The 25,487-nt window shown below is 42.5% G+C and overlaps 1 protein-coding gene across 1 annotated transcript in view; it reads right to left on the bottom strand.

Moving 5' to 3' along the window:
• Window positions 1-25,487, bottom strand: part of C10H3orf20 (chromosome 10 C3orf20 homolog) — an 89,196-nt gene that overhangs the window by 26,934 nt on the left and 36,775 nt on the right. The window contains exons 6-11 of the mRNA XM_066351240.1: window positions 22,850-22,854; window positions 18,689-18,841; window positions 17,811-17,931; window positions 10,036-10,167; window positions 1,945-2,068; window positions 285-537 (exon numbers count right to left, since the gene is read on the bottom strand). Coding sequence (XP_066207337.1) covers window positions 285-537; window positions 1,945-2,068; window positions 10,036-10,167; window positions 17,811-17,931; window positions 18,689-18,841; window positions 22,850-22,854 — 788 coding nt within the window. The remainder of the gene's footprint in view (window positions 1-284; window positions 538-1,944; window positions 2,069-10,035; window positions 10,168-17,810; window positions 17,932-18,688; window positions 18,842-22,849; window positions 22,855-25,487) is intronic.

Below are 25,487 nucleotides of genomic sequence, written 5' to 3'. Positions count from 1 at the left end.
CCAAACTTGGTGTCATTAGAAAAAAGTGTAAAGTTGGGGTTTTGCGGGGCCTTCAGAAGTTGGGGCCCAGAGCACATGCCTGGTACACCTGCCATTAAATCCACCTCTGGCCTTATCACTAAAATGATTTCAGTTATTCATGTGTTTACCTTCTATCCTTTTCCACCCAAGAATTAAAGCTCCATGAAGGAGGGGCCTCATCTATTTTCCTCACCAATGTGTGTCTACTACCAATCCCAGCATCTGACACACAGAAGCTGGAGGAAATGCAGGCCCAAGCCCACCTGGATGGGACCCGGGTTTTGGTTTGGGTCTTGATGATCTTCTTCCGAGTGGGGCTCGGAGGAGCAGATGCAGGCTCTTCCTTCAAAGAACCTCCAGCGGAGGATTCAGGTTGGGTTGACTGATTTTGTAATGCGAGGGCTTCTCCTGAGAATAGACTTGACTTGGTGTTCCGCTCGAGATAGCCACAGGATTTCATTCTGGTTTGACTTATTTTTGCCTTTTCTGTTACTAGAAGTTCTGTGGTGAGCAGGCCTGTTAACAGAAGACACTGCTGTCACTCTCCCTGGTGGCCTGGCCTTACCGCCCTGAGGTGAGGTTCTGTATATGGATACCCTTCAGCTCAACTTCCTCTCCACTCCTTCGCTCTTGCAGACCCTCCTGCGGGCTGCCTGCCCTCTGTTGTCTCTAGCACAGTGCTCCAACCCTAGTAGTTAGATCAGTAAACTCTGGCTGAATGTAAGAATGAATCAAGCTCATTTCTATTCATTCATCAATACCCCTCTGAGGTCCCTCTCCTCCCAAGGGGCCTGTGTTCCATTCAGCTTCGTGTCCTCCACAGCATTTAGTGTAGAGACTGGGCACAGAATGCATCCATGCTGTCCTTTTCCTGAGAACACTGTTCCCTATGTCTACAGATTTAAGTCATTTTTCATCTACTTTCTTTGTTATATTGCGTTTATTTATATTCTTATTTTACTTTCCCTACTAGGCTGGAAAAACTTCTGAGGCCAGGGACCTCTGGTTCCTTCATTCACTTACCATTTATTGACTGCTGGTTGCTGGGCATATAAAGACTGCCCTAAACAGGGTTCCCTCCCTCTGTAAAATTCTAGTGGCAGTACAGGAGGGATGCGCAAACAGAAATATTCACAATGTGAGGTAATAAGATTTATAAGTAGAGCACATATAAAGTGCTTTGGGAGCCCAGAGAACATGCCCCACTCTGCTGGAGGAATCAGGGAAGTCTTTCCAGAAGAAGGACAAAGTTGAACTGAGTCTTCAGAATGAAGAAAAGCACTCCAAAAAGGCCATAGGGGTAGCACAGCCCCTCTGTGCCCGGCCAGTGGGTGGCATGGAGTGATACAGGGTGGGCTGTATGTCAATGTTCCTTTGTCCTCAGGCTCATCAGCAGTGAGAAAAGTCCAGATGTGGGAGGTGTCCTGAGCTACCCACACTGGCCCCAGGGAGCTCTATGGGCCTAACAGGACAGCCACGTGAAGTGGCTGCTTTATTCTCCTTTTCCTGAGATCTTCTACAATGGGGAGAGAGAAATAGGGTTGCAAATGGATGATGGAGAATTGGAAAATATGGTAGATGGAGCTAAAAGGTGAACCAGGTGTGTGTGTGTGGGGGGGGACAGAGAGACACACAGAAAGATGATGGGACCCAGGAAAATAAGATAATCACACAAAGACATTAAAGACACATGGGAGAGTGTTCAAAAATGGAAGGTGGCGAAGGTCACCATTATTAGCTGTGTGGCTTTAAGCAAGTAACTTCAGCACTCTGTGCCCAGTAATCCCATCTACCAGTGCGGAACTCTCCCTGCCATGCTCACCCCCCTGGGTGGCAAAGAGCTGTCCTTGGAGATGACTTGCAGGTAACTCAGGATCTGGGAAGCCATTGGATAGGCTGTCACTAACCTTTCTGCCTCATTACCTGCTGCCAGTAAAACAGAATTCATGAACTGAGACACTGTCTTCTGAAACCGCCTCTTGATCTCTGCCCGGGCTCGGCTCATCTTAAATATATTTTCGTCCAAGCTGCTGATCTTGTGGGTCACCTGGGGAGAGGCCAAGGGGAGGGCATTGTCACCTGTCCTGCCAGGGGCCATCTGCCTAGACCAGTCACAACCTGGCTTTGCTCTGACTTGGAGGATGTGCTGTTCCCTCTGCCTAGAACACACCTCTCTCCTCTGTAGCCCAATGAATTCCTGCACTGTGGCCCAACCTGGCTTAAATGTCCGCTCCTTGGAGGGTTTTCCCTGATTCTACTGGGAAGACCTGTTCTTTGCTTTGGACCCCTATCATCATGCAGCCTGAAGACAGAGTTAGCCCTTTATGAAGTGACTGAATGCATTTGAGCCTGTCTCTCCCACTTAACTGTAAGCTCCTATAGGGCAGGGACCGAGTTCTGGTCTCCTTCGTGTCTGAGTGCCTGTCATACAGAAGGCGTTCAATTAATGCTTGTTGCATTATGAATAATAACTAAATGGATTAAGGCCTCTCTGGAGCCAGTCTCCCTCTGTATGCATCTCCTCTAACTCCCTCCAGCTGCCAAAGCATTTCAGCTGAAGACTTGCCCTTGGCCAAGGTTACATAGACTGACTGGTACCTGTGAGCACAAAGGCCCAGGTCTCCTGATTCAGTTCAGGGTTACCCTGAAGAGCCATTCTGGCTCTGGGGTCCCCAGCGGGGTGGTGAGGAACTGCTGGGGCTTCCCTGCAGTTCAACCGCTCCCTCTGCCAGCGCATCAAAATGGTCCTGCAAAACTAGGCTCTAATTTCAGAGCAAGGCAGCCAGGCTTTGTTTCCTCCAGGAAGCCTTTGCCGATTTCCTCAGCCAGCAGCAACTGCTCTCCATGCTAAATCTGCACCTTTGCCCATTACTGTCCTTTCTGCCCTGGGTCCTGATCATTTTTTACCTTCTTTATCCTAAACTCAGTCAGCCCCTTAAAGGCAAGAACCATCCAATCCAACTCTCTCAGTTAACACAGAAGAGGTGTAAAAAAGATTTTTCTCCTGTGAAAAAGAAAGATTTTTCTTCTGTGGAATTGAAGCCTCAGGTGGAGAGAGTGGGGCGGGCAGTGGACAGATTTTCTGAAGAACAATGAGGTCAACCCACATGTCCTTCTTTACCCTGCAGGCAGGACTTCTGTAAAGGATGCTCCAATTAATGGCAAAGCCTCAACCACCCTTCCAACCGCTGGCCCCAGCTGCCGCTTCTGGGCTAATTTTATTTATTTATTTGTAATTTATACCCAGCCTGCATCCAAAAAGGATTTGAGGCAGCACTCTGGGCCAATAAAGCATTTAAATTGAGGCACTGCCTCGCTTCCAAAGTGCTGCCTTGATAGAAATATTTAGTGAGGAGCTAGGCCGCAGGGCTGTAAAGCTGGGACTGCCACTCTGCCTGTCACTCTTCTTCCAGGGAGATGGGTGTCTGGGGAAGCCATTTAACAAGCTTTCCAGTGACAGGGACTTTGAAGGGGGAGGCTTCCCCCCCTCCTACCCTCAGTTTTCCTAGATTGCCATGGATTTCGCTGAGTGATAACTAGACTCCAAAACAGACATAGGATGGAGTCGAATGGATTGTAAAGGTCCCAGGATGGCAGTGTGAAAGCTGGGTGGGCCCTTACACATCACAATACAGATGGGGAAACTGATGTCCCCAAAGGGAAGGGACTGGCCCAAGGCCCTATGGCCTCTTCCTAGCTGAGGCTCTTTGCCAGTCCCTGCACTCAGCAAATTTTCTCAAGGGCTTCTTGCAGTTCTCACAGTACACCAAGAATCCAAAAGGAGGCAATTCTCTCAACCTCAAGGATTTCATATGAAAATATTTTGACATGCTTGACCTGGCAAGTAAGATCAATGTTTGAAAATGCTGTTACCTACAGGGAATCTGATATTTCTTCATTTGCTGTTGTCTGGTTGGGGAGCTGTAATATATACTCCACCTCCCTGTGCTCTCAAACAGAAGCAGTATGACCTGGATGCTTTTTGACAAGTCAATCTTCTTAGTCAACACCAATGACTGTTGTCTAGCATGCAGTACTGTACTGTTCTTGGAAGCTGTTTTAACGTCTGTTTATCCCTATGCTAAATGCCCCCAAGACAGTTATGCTCTTTGAGTTATGATGCCTTTTCAATAACTTCCTAGCCTCTACTGCACTGCCAGTGCCTCTGGGAGCTTCCTTTACAAAGATTCCACCTCCTGGACCCGCACAGGCCAGTAGAAATAAAATGCAAGCTTTGTGAGCGGTTTGAAACTTTCTTTGTAGCCACATTAAAAACGTTCTTAAAAGGTAACAATTAATTTTAATAAAATATTTATCTACCCCATTATATAAAAAGTATGATTTCAACATGCAATAAAAAATAAATAATGAAGGACCAATTTTCCATTGTCTTTTCGTACTAAGTCTTTGTAACGCAGCACGTGTTTTCACTTATAGCTCATCTCCAGTGGACCTGTCACATTGCAAGTCCTCAGCCATGTGCAACTTGTGGTTACCACACTGGACATCACAGCCCTGGATTTCTAGTTCTAGCTTGCTAAGGTTGCATTTATGGAAGGGAAAAAAATCAGTCTTGAATACTAAGGGGCTTTCCTAGGTCTAGTGATGTGTAGTTTCATGGACTTAGAGTGATTTCTCTTGTTCATGGGGGTCTTTACCTGCTTAGTCCTGGTTCTCAGCTGTGTTCCAAATTTCAGAGATTACCAGACAAGAGGCAAGCAAAGTATTATTACAATTTTATGGGAAAGAATAATTGTCTAATATCTATTGCCTTTGATAAGTAAACTCACATTGTTTTAAATGGTCCCAAAAGGTTATCAAGAAACCTGGACATGTGACCTCATACTTCAAGTCATTTAATGACTTTTATTTATTTTTAAATTTTTGTTGAATTTACTGGGATGACATTGGTTAATAAAAATTATATAGGTTTCAGGTGTACAGTTCTATAACACGTCATCTCTATATTGTATTGTATGTTCACCACCCAAAGTCAAGTCTCTGTCTGTCACCATTTATCCCCCTTTATCCACCTTTACCTCCACTACCCCTTTCCCCCTGGTAATCACCATCCTGTTGTCTGTGTCTACGAGTTTGTTCGTTTGTTTTGCTTAATTCCTTCACTTTTTCACCCAGCCCTCTAACCCCCCTCCCCTATCACAACTGTCAGTATGTTCTCTGCATCTATGAGTCCATTTCTATTTTGTTTGTTTAGTTTGTTCATTACATTCCATATATAAGTCAAATCATGTCGTATTTGTCTTTCTCTGACTTATTTCACTTAGCATGATACTCTCCATGTCTATTTATGCTGTCGCTAAAGGTAAGACTTCTTTTTTACAGCCTAGTAGTATTCCATTGTTTAAATGTACCACAGCTTCTTTATTCACTCCTTTACTGATGGGCACTTGGGCTGCTTCCAAATCCTGGCTATTGTAAATAGTGCTGCAATAACCATTGAGATGCATATATTCTTTTTTTTTTTTTTTTTTGTATTTTTCTGAAGCTGGAAATGGGGAGAGACAGTCAGACAGACTCCCGCATGCGCCCGACCGGGATCCACCCGGCACGCCCACCAGGGGTGATGCTATGCCCACCAGGGGGCGATGCTCTGCCCCTTGGGGGCGTCACTCTGCTGCGACCAGAGCCACTCTAGCGCCTGGGGCAGAGGCCAAGGAGCCATCCCCAGCACCCGGGCCATCTTTGCTCCAATGGAGCCTTGGCTGCAGGAGGGGAAGAGAGAGACAGAGAGGAAGGAGGGGGGGTGGAGAAGCAAATGGGCACTTCTCCTATGTGCCCTGGCCGGGAATCGAACCCAGGTCCCCCGCACGCCAGGCCAACGCTCTACCGCTGAGCCAACCGGCCAGGGCCAAGATGCATATATTCTTTCAAATTAGTATTTCTGGTTTCTTTGGCTATATTCCCAGAAGTGAAATCACTGGGTCATAAGGCAGTTCCATTTTTAATTTTTTGATGAAACTCCATACTGTTTTCCACATTGGCTGCACCAATCTGCATTCCCACCAACAGTGCAAGAGGGTTCCCTTTTCTCCACATTCTTGCCAACACTTGCTGATTTATTGATGATAGCCATTGTGACAGGTGTGAGGTGATTATCTCATTGTGCTTAAAAAAAAATAGTTATTAGTACTTGTAACAGATTTTATTATTATTTTAAATTTTATTTATTGATTTTAGCCAGAGAGGAGGGGAGAGGGGAGAGAGAGAGAGAGAGAGAGAGAGAGAGAGAGAGAAACATTGATCTGTTCCTGTATGTGCTCTGACCGGGGATCAAACCAGCAACCTCTGTGCTGATGATGCTCTAACCAACCAAGCCATCGGTTGGTATGTGCTTTTAATTTGCATTTCTCTGATGATCAGTGACTGTTGAGCATCTTTTTTTTTATTCATTTTAGAGAGGAGAGGAAGAGACAGAGAGAGAGAGAGAGAGAGAGAGAGAGAGAGAGAGGAGAGAGACAGAGAGAGAGAAGGGGGGAGGAGCTGGAAGCATCAACTCCCATATGTGCCTTGACCAGGCAAGCACAGGGTTTTGAACCGGCGACCTCAGCACTTCCAGCTCGACGCTTTATCCACTGCGCCACCACAGGTCAGGCCTGTTGAGCATCTTTTCATATACATATTGGCCATTTGTATGTCCTCCTTGAAGAAGTGTCTACTCAGATTCTTTGCTCATTTTTTAATTGGATTATTTGTTTTTTTTATGTTGAATTGTATAAGTTCATTATAAATTTTGGATATTAACCCCTTATCTGATGTATCATTGGCAAATATGTTCTCCCATTCAGTGGGTTGTCTTTTCATTTTGTTACTGGTTTTCTTTATTGTGCAAACTCTTTTTAGTTTGATGTAGTCCCATTTGTTTATTTATTTTTTTTGTTTCTCTCTCTTTTTTTTAGACTTTATTCATTTTAGAGAGGAAAGAGAGAAAGAGAGAGAGAGAAGGAGGGAGGAGCAGGGAGTATCAACTCCCATATGTGCCTTGACAAGGCAAGCCTAGGGTTTCAAACTGGCAACCTCAGAGTTCCAGGTCGACACTTTATCCACTGTGTCACCACAGGTCAGGCTCTTTTGTTTCTCTTGTCTGAAGAGATATATCAGAAAAAAATACTGCTATAGAAATGTCTGAGATTTGGCCTTGGCTGGCTGGCTCAGCGGTGGAGCGTCGGCCTGGCGTGCGGGGGACCCGGGTTCGATTCCCGGCCAGGGCGCATGGGAGAGGCGCCCATTTGCTTCTCCGCCCCCCCTCTTTCTTCCTCTCTGTCTCTCTCTTCCCCTCCCGCAGCCGGGGCTCCATTGGAGCGGGGATGGCCCAGGCGCTGGGATGGCTCCTTGGCCTCTGCCCCCGGGGCGCTGGGGTGGCTCTGGTCGCGGCAGGGCGAGGCCCCGGAGGGGTGGAGCGTCGCCCCCTGGTGGGCGGAGCATCGCCCCTGGTAGGCGTGCCGGGTGGATCCCGGTCGGGCGCATGTGGGAGTCTGTCTCTCCCCATTTCCAGCGTGGGGGGAGGGGGGGAAGAAAAAAGAAATGTCTGAGATTTTACTGCCTATGTTTTCTTCTAGGATTTTTATGGTTTTGAGTCTTATATTTAAGGCTTTAATCAATTTTTAGTTTATTTTTGTGCATGGCATAAGAAGGTAGTCTTGTTTAATTTTTTTGCACATATCTGTTCATTTTCCCAATATTTATTGGTATATTTATTGAATAGACTGTCTTTACCCTTTTATGCTCTTGCCTCCTTTGGCAAATATTAACCATAAAGGTGTGGGTTTATTACTGGGTTCTCTATTCTGTTCCATTGACCTATATGTCTGTTTTTATGCCAGTACCACATTGTTTTGATTACTATGGCCTTGTAGTATAGTTTGATATCAGGTAGCATGATTCCTCCAACTTTGTTCTTCTTTCTCAAGATTGCTGTTTCTATTCGTGGACTTTTGTGGTTCCATATAAACTTTTGGAATATTTTTTCTAGTTCTGTGAAATACATCAACAATCACTTTTAGAGAAATAGCATAAAACCAAATTAATAGGATGGACTCATCATTAAGCACGATCATTCATCTTAGCCCAGATGGACTCAAAATCCTGGGGTTATTCTGCTCTTTGAAGTATTAAAGTGCAGGCTGAAGTCACAGGCATCTGAGTTTCCTGCGTGCTTATCTGAGACCCCTTTAACAAATCCTGGCAGCTCCCTCAGTGCCCCGCACTTATTAAGCTGGAACACAACAGGTGTTGATGCTTTCGCCCTTCGATTAGACTGAAAGTATTTCAGAGACTAGAAAGAGTGAGACTTCCTTCATTTCTATGTCCCAGCAGCCAATTTGGCACACTGCAGGTACTAATAAATGTTTATTGAATTAGTTAATAAATTAATGAAGTTAAAATGCTGCTGAAATAAAAATGCATTGAAAAAAACAGGTGTAACACTTTCCTCCAAGAGAGACATGAATGTTCTTTGTTATCTTGTTCAGATAATGTGACTCCCTACAAATGCCTGTCTCCTGTGTCCCCAGGTGAAGTAAGGACATTAGGCTGGCTGCGCCTTATGAGTTCCATCAGCTTTCACAGTCTATGAGCCTGTGGCATGTGGTGGCAAATGCCCCCACAGTGCGAAAGCCTTGCTCAGGGTGACCATATGATTGATCACCCATACTAGAATACTTTTGAGAGTGAAAGGGTGTGCTATTAATAATTCCTCCAGGCTGACAGATGTAAACAGGGACTGGCCTTGGGCAAACTGAGAGGTGTGGTCCTCCTGCTCCTACTTCATGGAACCTTCCTAAATGAGCCTATACCAGCAAGGTGCCTTGTGTTCAATGCAGATGGCCTGCACCATCAATGAGCCCTTGGTTACCTCAGTCTCATGGTATATGTCAACTGCTCTCTTCTAGATTATAAATTTTTCAGAAATCAGGGATTGTGTCCCCTTCATCCTCTCCATCTTTCTCCACAATGCTGACTCAGGACCAGGCACACAGTAGGATCCATACAGACCCAGCAAATGAAAGAACTGGGCTTCTAGTCTCTACTGTTTTCTTACCCATCCAACAAATATTTAGTAAGCACTTAATTTGAAGCAGTCCTTGTGCTGGACCCGGGGGCAATAGGCATTGGTAAAGATCACAGGGAATTCCCAATTTGGTGGAGAAGACTGGCTTGCAAATAAAGGAGTGCTAGAACAGAAGTGAGCCGCGCCTGGGAGGGCCAAGGGGAGACGGACTCGGCCTGAGATGGATAAGGGGGGCAGCATTGGCAGTTATTCTGTCCAGCAGCTTCTCTTCCTCTTCTGGGAAGCACTGTGATTTTTCTTTAGGAAAACACTTCTTCCTCATTCTTTGTCCAGGTGTTACACCTGGGGCTGATTGCAACCCATGGCTCCCAGGATAGACATGACACTTGAGCATGGTCAGTGAGAACAACACACATTCCTGGCCACAAAGAGCAATTCAGGTATGAACAGCCAATAGAGCAAATGATGTTAGTGTGGCACTTTGGAGCACTTAAGAAACAGAAGTCCCTGTTCTCCTGGGGAGACCAAAACATGTAGAATAAACCCAGAAATGCTCATGACTATCTTGTCACCGTAAGAAAATTCCCTGAAAATAAAGCCAAAATAAAAAAGCAGAGCCAAGAGATGGGAAGATTTTATGGAATCAGTTGAGGGCCTGGAACCAGCCATGCCTGAAGCTGCCTATTGACAGACTTCAGTTTATTGAGCCAATATAGTTTCTTTTCATGCTTAAGCCAGTCTGTATTGGATTCTGTCACAACTAAGACTCCTAACTGAAAGAGGTACCACAGAAAAGGTGCTGGGTCAGACAGTAAATGATGAGTAGGAATCCATGAGGCAAAGAAAGAGGGTGTGCCTTGCACGGGGTGCAGGTGTATGTGCGTGGGGGGGGGTGTAAGAGGTACAAATGCATTGAGATATGGAGTGGCAAGGCGTGCTGAGATGCCCTGGGCTTACACCTGGGTTCCTGGTCTGCTTTGCCTTACCCTTCTATCATGCCTTACCTTGTGGGGACAGTTGTTGGCCGATACAGTGAGTGTTACTGTCTCATTCATGCAGGTGAAGGTGACAGTGATGGAGTCCTGCCCTAGAACTGTCAGCTTCATTTGCTCATTCACCTGCAGATGAAGAAATCAGATCTCAGCGGACCCCTCCTTCTGTCGTCCCTGCCTTTCCCACTCACACTCCTCCCTGACCCACCACAAAGCACAACACCTCTCTTGGCTTGGACTGATGGGAATATAAAATCTTTCTGGTTCTTATGTGGGAATTTAGCTTTCATGGAGAAGAGAGAATAAGTCCAGTCTCTCTTTGGGCGAGTAACAAAAAAAAGGTAGCTGATGACTTCTTACCCCTGCCACTTCCCTTTACAACCCAAGCTTGGAACCAGCTGTGAAAGAGATATAGAAGTCCAGCAGGTGAGTCAGCTTTGGTTCTAATAGAGCTGGATAGGGATGCAGCTTGAAGGGTCAGAAGCCAAAACTATCCCTGAATCAGGTACTGTGTCCACACAGGCACCAGGTTTGATGATGAGCCTTGCTTGACAGCACACAGAGCTGCCTCGGGAAGCGGACCGTCCGACCGCGAGCTCCAGAACATAGCCCTCCACCGGTGGGTGGGCAGATAGTAAAAAGGAATCCAGCAGGAACTGAGCCACACATGCTCAGTACCCTCCTCTACTGTCACCAAATATGTCACCACTCTTCTTCTGAGGAGAAACCAAAGGAACTACCCCTTCTCACCACTTCCAAAGTGGTGGGATTTCCTATGTAGTGGTTTCTGGGAGGATGAGCTGCCCTTATAGCAACTCATTCCTTACTAAGAACTCTGTGGTTTAGGGGTAAGTCCCACTTCTGCCTCCTGTTAGCAAGCTGTTGAGCCTCTCTGAAGTGCAAATTCTTCAATATGAAATAGCTGAAAGACGAGTATTAGGTTCAAATGAGATAAAGATTATGGAAGTGGCTTTGTGAGCCACAAAGGCTCATAGCAAACACGAACAGGGACAGTCAGGATGTGGCAGAACAAGTCACATGTAAGGCCCGTGGATGGTTCACCTGTGCAGTTATTTATTCACAGTGCTCCTACCCAAGGTCTAGGAGGCTGAAGCCTTACATTGCTGTACGATGATGCTCCCTTCAGTGTTCAGTGTCTTTGACCTACACCTATGCCAGGACTCAATTTCACTCCTTCGTTTCCTTCTACTACTCCATTTGTTAGCCCAAAGGTCCACAGTCAACTTTTTCACCAATGAGTCCCTTCCTCATACTCTGGAATCTGGATGCTAGTCCCCTCAAGCACCCTGAAAACAATTGATCCATAGCTGTCTTCTCTCCAAGTCTTTTGACATCTTCAAGCTTGTTAATCACACTCTCACTTAAGAGAAACTCTACTCTCTTCAATTTTCTTTCTAGAGAGATGTAGAATAGAGCCATGGGTTAGGGCTCAAACACTGCAGTTGGACAAGTTTCAAATCCCAGTGTTGTCACTAACCAGTTGGGATACTTTAGGCAAGTTACTTCTCTTCTCTGAGTGTGGAGACAATAATAGAATCTGCCTCCTAAGGCACTCAGCAGATTTCATGGGATAAAAGATGCAAATGGCTTAGCACTGTGCAGCTGTTTTCCTTATCCTTTATCCCTGGGTGGTTTCTCTTCCTCTCCCCAGTGCCTCCAATACAAATTCAGTCACTGCTCATCTGCTCAGGAGTTCATAAGCCAGCCCAGTTATATCTATATCTATATCTATATCTATATCTATCTATATCTATATCTATATCTATATCTATATCTATATCTATATCTATATCTATATCTATATCTATATCTATATCTATATCTATCTATCTCTATCTCTATATCTATCTATATATCTATATCTATATCTATATCTATCCATCATCCTCAATCTCTCACCCTAGGTCAGGATTCAACAGCCTGAAGAGATATGGCTGTTGAACCCAGTTAAAACATCTAAAAACACATTGATATCTGACTCAGAAACTTCTCTGCTTCCACCCAGAAGATACACACTCTATTGCAGAGTCATCTATAATTCCCCTCTCCTTTCATTAATCTGTTACAGCCCATGCTTGAATGCCATCAAATTCTTTTTATAGAAATGACTCTTTAAAAATATTGCTACTACCCTTAATCATGTCAGGTTTGGCTAGTAACCCCAACCTAGTCTTTCTACTAGCCTATCCATTGAGCTTTCCCTCTCAAGCAAATCTTCCACACAAATGCTAGACCAGTGTTTTCCAACTGCTGATCCATGGACCAGTGTCGGCCTACCAGAAATTTTGTGCTGGTCCACAAAAGAGTTAACCTCACTGATGTTATATGAAGATTATTAATCATGCTGATGTTGTATGAAGATTGCTAACCACCCTGATAATCTTTTTTTTTTTTTTTCTGAAGCTGGAAACGGGGAGAGACAGTCAGACAGACTCCCGCATGCGCCCGACCAGGATCCACCCGGCACACCCACCAGGGACGACGCTCTGCCCACCAGGGGGTGATGCTCTGCCCCTCCAGGGCGTCACTCTGCCGCGGCCAGAGCCACTCTAGCGCCTGGGGCAGAGGCCAAGGAGCCATCCCCAGCGCCCAGGCCATCTTTGCTCCAATGGAGCTTTGGCTGTGGGAGGGGAAGAGAGAGACAGAGAGGAAGGAGGGGGAGGGGGTGGAGAAGCAAATGGGCGCTTCTCCTATGTGCCCTGGCCGGGAATCGAACCCGGGTCCCCTGCACGCCAGGCCGACGCTCTACCACTGAGCCAACTGGCCAGGGCTCACCCTGATAATCTTCATACGACATCATGGTAGTTAACTCTTTCATGGACTGGCACCAGTCCGTGAACTGCCGTTGAAAAATACTTTGCTAGACTGAGCATACAAGCCCTCAGCTTAAAAACTAACCAACTGGTTCTACTTCCAGTATAGCTGAGTCAGCTCTTAAGAGGGTTGGAAAAAACCACCAAAAAGACTCATACAAGAAACAAAACTACCCAAAGTTATGAAGATTTTTACAAGGGCAGGCAGATTTTGAAGAGTCAAAACTTAAAGGAAAGCACCAGCACGGGATAACTTTCTGTTTTACAGATTTGGTCTGAAGACAGGCCACAGTCATGGCCCAAACTCCACCAGTGCTCCGGTTTAAAGAGTCAAAGGACAGACCTGGGGCAACTATAGTCACAGAAAAGTAAGAAAAGATTTCCAGAAGGGAGAGAAATAGAACCCCAAATACTATGAATAAACTGTCCACATCTCTAGCTGATCCGTGAACTATACGTGAACAGGGCAGACTCAAGGCAGCTTACAGTTAGAGAAACAAAAAAACTAAACCGAGATCTGAGCTGCCCCCACTGCAGGTGAGACAAATTTTGTGGTATGAATCTAACCAAGTTCCTTGCCTTTTAAAACAAAAAAGATCAACACTCTTCAGAGAAATACATCAGAATTAAAAGACTCCACAACATAACACTCACAATGTCAGCAAACTAAAATTACTCAACATGTGAAGAACCACTGAAGTGTGAGCCATTCTCAAAGCAACAGATAACTGATGGGGGCCAATCCTATCTGATATGACCCAGATATTGAAATGATCAGACAAGAACTTTAAAGCAGCTAATTCAACTATATTCAATGAGGTAAAGGAAAATATACTTATAATAAATAAATAAATAAATAAATAAATAAATAAAAAATACCAGAAATAGAAAATATAGAAACAGCTAAATGGAAATTCTAGAATGTATAACATTATCTAAAATTTAATAAATTTTATAGGATTAGCATAATAGCAGAATGGTGATGACAGGATAAAGTCAGTGAACTTGGAGACAGATTCATGGAAATGATCCAATCTGAAAAGCAGAGAGAAAAAATGTGAATGACAACAACAACAAAAATAATAGAGCCTCAGGGACCTTTGGGACAATATTAAAAGGTCTAAAATACATGTAATTGGAGTCTCAGAAGAAAAGGAGAGAGACTGGAGTACAATGTTTTTTCTAATGGCAGAAGAGTTTCTGAATATGGTTAAAGATGTGAATTTACAGATTCAAGTAGCTCAGTAAATCCCAGACAAAATAAATGCAAATAAAACAACACCTAGACATATCATATCTAAACTTAGGAAATTAGCCTGACTAGGCAGTGGCACAATGGATAGAACGTCAGCCTGGGATGCTAAGGATCCTGGTTTGAAACCCTGAAGCTGCCAGCTTGAGTGTGGTATCATAAACATGATCCCATGGTTACTGGCTTGAGCCCAAAGGTCACTGGCTTGAATCCCAAAGTCACTGGCTTGACCAAAGGGGTCTTTGGCTCGGCTGGAGCCTCCCAGTCAAGGCACATATGAGAAAGGAATCAATGAGCAACTAAAGTGCCACAACTACCATTTGATGCTTCTCATCTCTCTCCCTTCCTGTCTGTCTGTCCCTGTCCATCCCTCTCTCTCTTACATAAAGAAAAAAAAAATCTTGAAAGCAGCTAGTGAAAATGAATAATGATTTAATGACTTGAATAACTACAGACTTCTGATAATAAACTATGGAGGTCAGACACAGCAGAACATCTTTAAATGCAAAAAGGAAAAAAAACCCTGTCAATCTAGAACCGTAGATCTAGAATAAAATATCCTTTAATAAAGACATATTTTCACACAAAAGAAAACAGAATTTGTTGCCTACAGAGCTACACTTCAAGAAGTGCTAAAGGAAGCTCTTTGGGCTGAAAAGAAATGATACCGGAAAGCAACTTGTATTTTCAGGGAGGAATGAAGAACATTGGAAATGTTACACTGGGTAAAAACAAATTGGCCACTGCAGCCTCCAATAAAGCATACACACCCCTCAGCCTGACATCTCAACACCTCTTACCTTCACACTACAGTATATACACCTCTTGGCCTTGTTTCTCTCGCAAGAGACACTTGTGAACTTTTAACAATAAGTCTCAACTTCAGTCTTTAAATAGGTTACTCTCTCTATCCAAAATCCTCTCCCTTCCCTCTTCTGTCTACATAAATCATATGCATTTAAACTCACATTACAACTCAAGGGACACTCTCTTCCAGGCCACCCCTGACTGCTCCAGGCCCTGTTGTGTTATGTCTGTATACAGCTCCAAGGAACAGAACAGTAAACAAAAATACATTGTTAAAAGATTTTAGATGTGTCAAAGCACCTTCCCCTCAATTATTTCATTTAGCTCTTACAAAAGCAGTTGGGGCAGAAGAGCAGGTCTGGGGACCCATCTTGGATAGGTATGCCAACCAAGGCTCAAAGAGGCTGAGTGGTTTTCACAAAGTTGCATACCCCGAGTCCAGAAAAATGGCACTAGAACTTGTCTCCTCAGACTCTCATCCCAGCTGTCTGTCCACTGGCCACATGGACACACAACATATGATGCCTGCCTACAACCAATTTATAATCTTCTTGCATTATAAACTTTTCATATAGCTATAAAAAGTTAAATTTTAAGACAACACCTCAATATACCCTTAGATTGAAATCTTGAACCTGGCCAAGTATCAGAAATACTCATTAAAACTTCAAAATCTAGGACTCATAACGACCCATTGAATCAGAATCTCTTTGGAAATGTGCCTGGGAAAATGAATTTTTAAAATCCCACAGATGATGCTGATATGCAACCAGAGCTACAAACCCCTCTTCATTGCAAGACTAATCATCAAGTGACTAATCCAGGCTGTGGGCAATGTGAAAAGAGAGAAATGGGTATGGGGTCGGGTACCACAAACAAGAAAAAATTTGAGCAGGGGTTTGAGGGAGGAAAATTGTGAATTGGCAGAGAAAAGATGGAGTGCATTTTAGGCTGGGTGCTGGAGGAGGAGGTATAAAGGTTGAAATATGATCAATAGATGGAATATTTCTGAACAGAGGTTCACTGATCTAAAAGAATCAAAATATAAGAACGAGAATGTGGGCCCTGGCCTGTTGGCTCAACAGTAGAGTGTCGGCCCGGCATGTGGGAGTCCCAGGTTCGATTCCCGGCCACCACACACAGGAGAAGCGCCCATATGCTTGTCTACCCTTCTCCCTCTCCTTCTCTCTATCACTCTCTTCTCCTCTCACAGCCAAGGCTCCATTGGAGCAAAGTTGGTCTGGGCACTGAGGATGGCTCCATGGCCTCAGCCTCCGGTGCTAGAATGGCTCGAATTGTAGCAGAGCAATGTCCCAGATGGGCCAAGCATCACCCCCTGGTGGGCATGCCAGGTGGATCCTAATCTAGCACATGCGGGAGTCTGTCTGTCTACCTCACCTTCACTTTCCCCGCTTCTCACTTCGGAAAAATACAAAAAAAAAAAAAGAAAAGAATGATAATGTGTCCCTGGCTGGTTGGCTAAGTGGTAGAGTGTCGACCCTGCATGTGAAAGTCCCAGGTTTGATTCACAGTCAGGCACACAGGAGAATCAACCAACTGCTTCTCCACTCCCTTCCCCTCCTTCTTCTCTCTCTCTCTTTCTCTCTTCCCCTCCCATAGCTATGGCTCAATTGAGTCCCGCTTGAGCATTGGCCTGGGCACTAAGGATGGCTCCATGGAGCCTCCACCTCAGGAGCTAAAAATAGTTCGGTTATGAGCATTGTCCCCAGATGGGGGTCACTGGGTGGATCCTGGTCAGAGTGCATGTGGGAATCTATCTCCCTTCTTCTCACTTCAATTAAAAAAAAAAAGAATGAGAATGCAGTGGTCAATGTAGAGGATGAATAGGAAGGGCAGGACACAGGAGATTAGGAGTAAGCTGCTTGAGTCCCACCATGTACTCCAAGAGTGCAGTGCTTTTGTCCATAATCCTTACTTTGGGGCTCTAGTCTCAGGCTACTCTGGGTGGAGTCTATGTTCTGTGATCTTTCTCTGAATCCCAACCCTAGAGCTTGTCCCTCTCTCCCTGCCCTTACTCTTCTCTGCCCTGTGTCTAATTAACCCCCACCCAGACTTTTGAATTCTTCAAAAAGTAATTACTCATCTTTCTATCTCCTAGATTGGTTATTCTCAACCAGGGGTAATTTTGTCCCCAGGAGACATCTGGCAATGTCTGGGGATACATTTTGGTTGTCACAACTGAAGGAGGGTATACTACTGGCATCTAGTGGGATGCTGCTAAATATCCTACATAGTTATAAAGAATTATCTATCCTCAATGTCAGTAGTGCTAAGAATGAGAAAATCAGGCTCAGATAAAGTGACAAGCACACTTAATTGCTTTATTAATAAATTAACAAATCTTTGATTAATGGCCATCTGAACAACCCAATGAAAGAAAAAAAAAAGGGTTTGGGTCTATCAGCCACCTTTGATTCCCAGATTTTTAAATTTCACAGATAGTAAAGTTATAGAAACAAAAACTTGGGAAACCAACATAGAATTGCTAGCTTTTCTTATTGCCATATATAAGCATTAAAAATAAAACTATCAACTACTATAACGGTTAGCTACTAAAATAATGAATTTAAATGATCAAAATGTAATATTATTAATAAGAAAAATAACATAGGAAGGATATTACCAAGAAAGTTTGGTACAGCAGCCAAGCCAACAGTTGTTGTAGGCTGGGTGAAAAGTTCACGCCAGCCAGCTCTGGACCACAGTTCACCAACTTGGGAACCTCTGAATGAGACCACAGTCGCCTAGAGAGCAGGGCTCTTATCTTACAGTAGCCCTCTGGCCCTCTGGCTCTTAATGCTGAGCAGCCCAGGGAAGGCTGCCAAGGTTGCCCCACGTGTGCTGCTAACCCCTACCTTATATTCCAGGGAGAGCAAAGTCTCTGTCTTAGAAACCCAGCTCCACTTGTGGACTCTATAGCCCTTGTAGTCCATGGTGGTCCCGCCTTCGTCATCCAAGATCAAGACATATGGGCAGCTAGGAGAGACACACAGGTGAGGAGCCAGCGCCACCAGGCTGCTGAAGGAAGCCCTCATCACTACTGGCTATAGGCAGGCAGGGCTCTGAGACTCTGCCCCAGTTGGAGGAAGCATGGAATACTGTAGGCAGTCTCACTACCCTTGCCTAATATGGTCTGAGGCCCCTTCATAACTGTGGATGCTAATGGGAGAATCTGTGGGGAAGGGCAAGTCTGAGGGAGATGATGGAGGCTCCGAGGGACAGAAGTGGAATGCATGCCCTATTGCCCAGGACCCTGATTATACACAATCTTAGGCATCAAAAGAGCGGCATCTAATATATGAAAGTAAGTCATTTCTTCCAAGAACAGTTCCTTATGAAAGGCCAGGCAAAATCAACTTTAGCTGGCAAAATATGTGCCTTTTAAAAAACACCCCACAGAAGTGGTGCCCTCTCCTTCACTCTCTTCTGGTAAAAAAAACACTTCTCTCTACTAAAGAATTGATTCATAAATCTAGCCAACAATCAAGGTTTTAGAGCTGTGGGGATACAAGTAGAGTAGGTCTTAGAGAGTTGCCATTCTTATTGGCTATGACACAGATACAGCAAGTGAGGGCCCCAAAGTACCTATCTTTCTGCAGGCACTGCCTTCCTAAACCTCTGGACACTGCCTGGCCTCTCCTTTCCCCAAGAACTCCTACTTACCACCTTAGTTTCTTCCTTGGTTACCCCCAAAGATATTTCCATGGAGCCATAATTCCTCCAACTCACTCACCGGGACTTTACGTTGTGGTGAACGTAGCCCTGGCCTTCAGCACTGAACAGGGCCAGAAAGGAGATGTTGGGTATGTCATTAAAGAGGCAGGTGATGGTTCTCCCTCTGCAGCATGTGGGTATCTGACACACGGCAATGTTTCCGGAGGGATAGCTGGCAAAAATGGTTAAGTGGAACTAACAAAGAACTCCCCATGTTCTGTTCTCAGGTGCCCCATGGAAAGCAAGTCTACAAGTTAAAGTGTTAGTGAAATGGTACATCATTCTCAGTAAATGCAGTAAAAATTTTTTAAAAAAGAAAACAAAAATGGTACATGATTACTGGTTTTCAAAGACCCTCACTGCACTTTGCATAAGTAATAACTAAATGACTGTGGAACCAACCATGCCTCTGGTGCATTTCTGTATTTTCTATTTCTCACAACCACTCTGTAGTAAATATTACCATCTCCATATCACAGATGAGTAGGGTTTCCCTGCATCTGACAGGTTTCCTGCAATGCAGGATTTTCATTGCTAAAACCAGGAAAGTCTCAGGTAAACCAAGATGAGTTGGTCACCCTGCAGTTGAGAAATTCAAGGTGCAAAGAAATAGTCTGCCTCACATCACACCACAAGGAAGTGGTAGAGCCAGTATCTCAATTCTGAGGCCAGTAGTATTTATAATGCTGTCAGGCTGCCTCCTTTTTTTTTTTTTTTTTTTTTTTTTTTTGTATTTTTCCGAAGTTAGAAGTGGGGAGGCAGTCTGACAGACTCCTGCATGCGCCCAGCCAGGATCTACCCGGCAAGCCCATCAGGGGGTGATGCTCTGCCCATCTGGGGCATTGTTCTGTCTTAGCTGGAGCCATTCTAGCATTTGAGGTGGAGGCCATGGAGCCATCCTCAGAGCCCAGGCCAACTTTGCTCCAATGGAGCCCTGGCTGCAGAAGGGGAAGAGAAAAAAAGAGAAGAAGGAGAGAGGGAAGGGTGGAGAAGCAGATGGGCACTTCTCCTGTGTGCCCTGACTGGAAATCGTACCTGGGACTTCCACAAACAGGGGTGACGCTCTACTGTAGAGCTAAACGACCAGGGCCCTGCCTTCTCTTCTGACCAATCTAGGAGAGCAGTCAATGTCTACCTGTTCATTTCTTACCAAGAGGCCCTAAGAAGCACTGGTTCCAACTAATCCTTTCCCACAAACTGATAAAAAAAATTAATTAACAAAAATCATAAAAAGTAACCAAATAGAAATTCTGAAGCTGAAGAGTATAATAAATAAAAATTTAAAAATCACTAGATGGGTTTATCAGTAGATTGACACAATAGAAGAAAGAATCAGTTGACTTGACAATAGAGCAATTGAAATTATTCAGTCTGAGGCATGGGGAAAAAAATGAAGAAAAATAGAGACTGAGAGACCTGTGGGAGACTATCAACTTGGCCAATATATGCATAACAAGAGCCCCAGAAGAAGAGGAGAGAGAGAAGGGGGCAGAAAGAATACTTGAACAAATAATGGATAAAAACTCCCTAAATTTTACAAAAGACATCAATCTACATATTCAGGAAGTTCAACAAATTCCAAGTAGGCTAAATTCAAAGAAAGCCATATTGAGGCCCTGGCTGGTTGACTAGTGGTAGAGCATCAGTCCAGTATGTGGATGTCCCAGGTTTGATTCCCAGTCAGGGCACACAGGAGAAGCAACCATTTGCTTTTCCACTCCTCCCTCTCCCCCTTATCTCTTTCTCTCTCTTCTCCTCCCACAGCCATAGCTAGATTGGTTTGAGAGCATTGGCCCTGGTGCTGAGGATGGCTCAGTGGAGCTTCCACCTCAGGTGCTAAAAAGATCTTGATTGCAAGCATGGCCCCAGATGGGCAAAGCATCGGCCCCAGGTGGGGTTGCTAGGTGGATCCCCATCGGGGCACATGTGGGAGTCTGTCTCTCTATCTCCCTTCTTCTCATTTGGAAAAAGAAGAAAAAGAAAAAAAAGAAAAAAAAGAAAGCCCCACTAAGACACATTATTATTAAATGTCAATAGACAAAGACAGAGAGAATCCTAAAAGCAGCAAGAGAAAAGAGACTTGTCATGTACAAGGGATCTTCAATAAGACTAATGGCCAATTTGTCCTCAGAAACCACGGAGACCAAAAGGCACAAGGATGGAATATTTATAAGGTTGAAAGAAAAAAATGTCAACCAAGAATTCTATATTAAGCAAAACTATCATTGAAATATGAAGGTGAAAGTAAGACTTTCCAGACAAACAAAGGCTGAGGAAGTTCACCTCTATAGGAAATATTAAAAGGAGTCCTTCAGCCCTCACCAGATAGTTCAGTTGGTCAGACTTAGAGCATCATTCCAATGTGCCAAGGTTGTGGGTTTGATCCTTGGTCAGGGCACATACAGAAACAGATGGATGTTTATGTCTCTCTCTCTCCCTTCCTCTCTCTCTAAAATCAACAAATAAATTTTTTAAAAAAGGATTTCTTCAGGTGAGATGAAAGGATACCTGATAGTAACTCAAAGACATGCAAAGAAAAAAAAGACCACCAGTAAAGTAACTATATAAGTAAATATAAAAGCCAGTATTCTAGTATTTTTGTTTATAATTCCTCTTTCTTTCCTATGTGACTTGAAAATATATATAAAATAATCATTATAAATCTATGTTAATGGCATATGTTTATAAAAAGATGTAATTTCTGATATCAACAACATAAAGGAGGAAAAATAAGCTGTATAAGAGCAGGGTTTTATATACCATTAAGGCTAAGTTCATATTAACTCAAACTAGTTTGTTGTCAGTTGTAATAATCAAATGTATTAGTTTCTTGTGACTGCTGTAATTGAGTCCAAAAACTTGAAATTTATTCTCTCACAGTTCTGGAAATTAACAATGTGTTGACAGAGCCATACTTTTGGATGCTCTGGAAAGAATCCTTCCTTGCCTCTTCCTAGTTTCTAGTGATTTTCAGGAATCTTTGGCATTGCTTGGTTTATAGGTGCATAATTATAATTTCTATCTCAGTCATTACATAGCCTTAATTCCTGGGTATGTAACTCTATTTCCTCTTCTTGAATTAGGCCCCATACTAATCCAATATGGCTGCATTTTAACTTAACCCTTTGACTAGTACAAATGCTCATGTATGTCCTTGTGCCTCCTGACCATCCAGAGTACGATCATTCATGTACTTTTAAAAAAGGCAAATGTATGTTCTTCTTGTTTCCATAAATTGGTTATCAAACAAACATAATTTTAAGTTAACAAAACTGTAATTGGAACTAATTTCATTTTTTGAAAAAAAAAAAAAAAACCTCACTCCCAGGGATCAGCAAGCATGAAAAAACACTCACTACTCATCTACATCTGCAAAGACCCTATTTCTAAATACGGTCACATTCTGAGGTTACATGTAAATATAAATTTTTGGTAGACACTAATCAACCGATCATACCAGGGTAACCATGAAGAAAATAACTCAAAAATATGGAGAAAAGAAAATGAGAAGAGAATCAAAATGTCATACTACAACACCACCACAACCATCACCAACAACAAATAAACACAAAAGAAGGCAGTATTGGAAGAACCGAGGCACAAAAAAGATATGATATAAAAAAACAAAAAGCAAAGTAGCTTAAGGATTAAGCCCTTTTATATTAACAATTACTTTAAATATAAATTGATCAAATTCTCCGAACAAAGGCAGAAATTGTGAGAATGGGTTAAAAACACAACAACATAATTCACATATGTGTTGTCTGCAAGAGATTCACTTTAGATCAAAGACACAACTAGGTTAAAAGTGAAATGATGAAAAGGGATATTCCATGCAAATAGTAACCAAAAGACATCAAAGTTGGCTATACTAATATCAGATAAAAGACTTTTTTTTTTTCAGATAAAACAAACTTTAAGTAAAAATTATTTTACCAGAGACAAACAAGGACATTATGTATTCAGAAAAAAGTCAATGCCTCAAGAATACATAATGATTATAGACATATGCACACCTAACAACAGAGCCTAAGATATATAAAGCAAAAAATCAATTAAATTAAAAAAATAAATACTTTAAGAGTTGATGACTTCACTACCTCACTTCCAATAATGGATAGAATAATTAGACAGAAAATCAATAAAGAAATAGAGCACTTGAACAATATTGTTAACCAACTAAACCTTACAGGCATATACAGAATATCCCACCCAACAACAGCAGAATACACATTCTTCTCAAGTTCATATGGATCATTCTCTGGTGTAGACATTACGTTAGGCCACAAAATGGTCTCAATGAACTTAAAAGATTATACTCATAAGAGAGTATACTTCAACAGAATGAAACTAGAAGTCACTGGCAGAAGGATATTTGGAAAATTCACAAATAGATGGAAATAAAACAACACACTCAACCAATGGATAAAGAAGAAATCACCAGGGAAATTGGAAAAATAATGAGATAAACAAAAACAAAAACACAGCATACCGAAACTTATGGGATAAAGTAAAAGTAGTATTCAGAAGGAAATTTATAGCTATAAATACTGGCATTAAAGGAGAAGAAAGATATCAAATCAATAACCCAAACTTCCACCTCAATGAACTATAAGAAGAAAAAGCAAATTAAAGCTAAAGCTAGCAGAAGGAAGGAAATAAATATGAGAACAGAGAAAAAGCAAAGTAGTCAATAGAAAAACAATAGAGAGAAAAAAAATTAGTTCTTTGAAAAGATGAACACAATTCACAAAACTTTAGTTAGACTGAGAAAAAAAGAAAAACTCAAATTTCTAAAGTTACAAATGAAAGTGAAGACATTACTAATGACCTTACAGAAATGAAAAAAGGTTATAAAAGAATTATATAAACAGGCCCTGGTCGGTTGGCTCAGCAGTAGAGCGTCGGCCTGGCGTGCGGGGGACCCGGGTTCGATTCCCGGGTTCGATTCCGACCAGGGCGCGTGGGAGAGGCGTCCATTTGCTTCTCCACCCCCACCCCTTCCTCTCTGTCTCTCTCTTCCCCTCCCGCAGCCAAGGCTCCATTGGAGCAGGGATGGCCCGGGCGCTGGAGTGGCTCTGGTCGCGGTGGGGCGACACCCCGGAGGGGCAGAGCGTCGCCCCCTGGTGGGCAGAGCGTCGCCCCCTGGTGGGCAGAGCATCGCCCCTGGTGGGCGTGCCGGGTGGATCCCGGTCGGGCGCATGCGGGAGTCTGTCTGACTGTCTCTCCCCGTTTCCAGCTAAAGAAAAATGCAAAAAAAAAAAAAAAAAAAGAATTATATAAACAGTTGTGTATCTACAAATCAGATAACCTAGTTGAAAAGGACCAATTCCTAGAAACATGGAAAGCAAAATTGCAGGATATATGATCAACACACAAAAATTAATTTCCCTGATAAATGCAGGATGTCTTTCCACTAATTTCAGTGTTTTTAAATTTATTTCAACAATATTTTAGAATTTTCTGTGAACAGTTTTACACCTTTTTTGGTTAAATTCATTCCAAAGCATTCTTTTTGATGCTATTGTAAGTTATATAATTTCCTTTGGTTCATTGATTTTTTATTGTTGTTGTACATACAGCACTTCAGATTATTTGTTGCTAGTATTCAAGGATTAGAAAAATTAATATTATTAGTGGCAATATTCCCATTGATCTATAGAATCAATGCAGTCCCTATCAAAATTTCATCAATCTTTTTTGCAGAAATAGAAGACTTGATCCTAAAATTTATATAGAATTGCAAGGGACCCCATATAACCAAAATAATCTTGAAAAAAATGATGAAGTTGAAGGACTCATATTTCTTGATTTCAATACTTACTATAAAGCCACAATAATCAAAACAGTGTGGTACTGGCATAATAATAAACATATAGATCAATGTAATACAACTGAGAGTAAAAAAAGGAACCAATACATCTACAAACAATTGATTTTCAACAAGGTTCCCAAGACCATTCAAATGGGGAATAGTCTCTTCAACAAACAGTTCTGGAACAATGAAAAAAATGAAATTGGACCCTTATCTCATACCATGCAAAAATGCAAAATTTATCAAAAACCTAAATATAAGAGCTATAACTATAAAACTTTTAGAAGAAAACAAAGAAAAAAGTAATGGGTTTATACAGATGAAAACCAAAGTACAAAAAAGTAGAAAAATTGCCTTCATCAACATTAAAAACTTCATACACCAAAGGATGCATGCTATCAAGAGTATGGAAAGACATCCACAGTGTAAGGGAAATATTTGCAAATCATATATCTGATACAAGTCTAGTATCCACAATGAATAAAGAACTCTCTAAAAAAATAAAAGACAACAAAGGGGCAAAAGATTTGAATACATATTTCTAAAAAAATGTATAAAAGAAGGCACATGCAGATACTTGAAATCATTGGTTATTAGGGAAATGCAAATCAAACCCATAATGATTGACTTTGGGTGATGGGTATACAACATAATGAACAGTTCAAATGCTATAGAAATGTTCACCTGAAACCTATGTACTCTTATTGATCAATGTCATCCTGTTAAAGTTAATTTTCTAAATAAAATTTAAAAATTAAAAAAAAATAGTGAGATAGTTCACATCTACTAGAATGGCTGAAATTAAAACCTAAAAAATGTCAATTATAGTCACACATTGCTGATAGGAATATAAAATGGTACAGCCACTACAGAAAACATTCTGGATATTTCTCAATAAATTAAATATGGAATTAACATATGACCCAGTAAAAGTGGTATAATCCATATAATAGAATATTATTTATTTATAAAAAGGAAGAAAATTCTGATGCATGTTACAATA

Source organism: Saccopteryx leptura, chromosome 10, assembly GCF_036850995.1.
Source record: "Saccopteryx leptura isolate mSacLep1 chromosome 10, mSacLep1_pri_phased_curated, whole genome shotgun sequence".
Lineage (NCBI taxonomy): Eukaryota > Metazoa > Chordata > Mammalia > Chiroptera > Emballonuridae > Saccopteryx > Saccopteryx leptura.
This window is presented reverse-complemented; position numbering and strand designations above follow the sequence as displayed.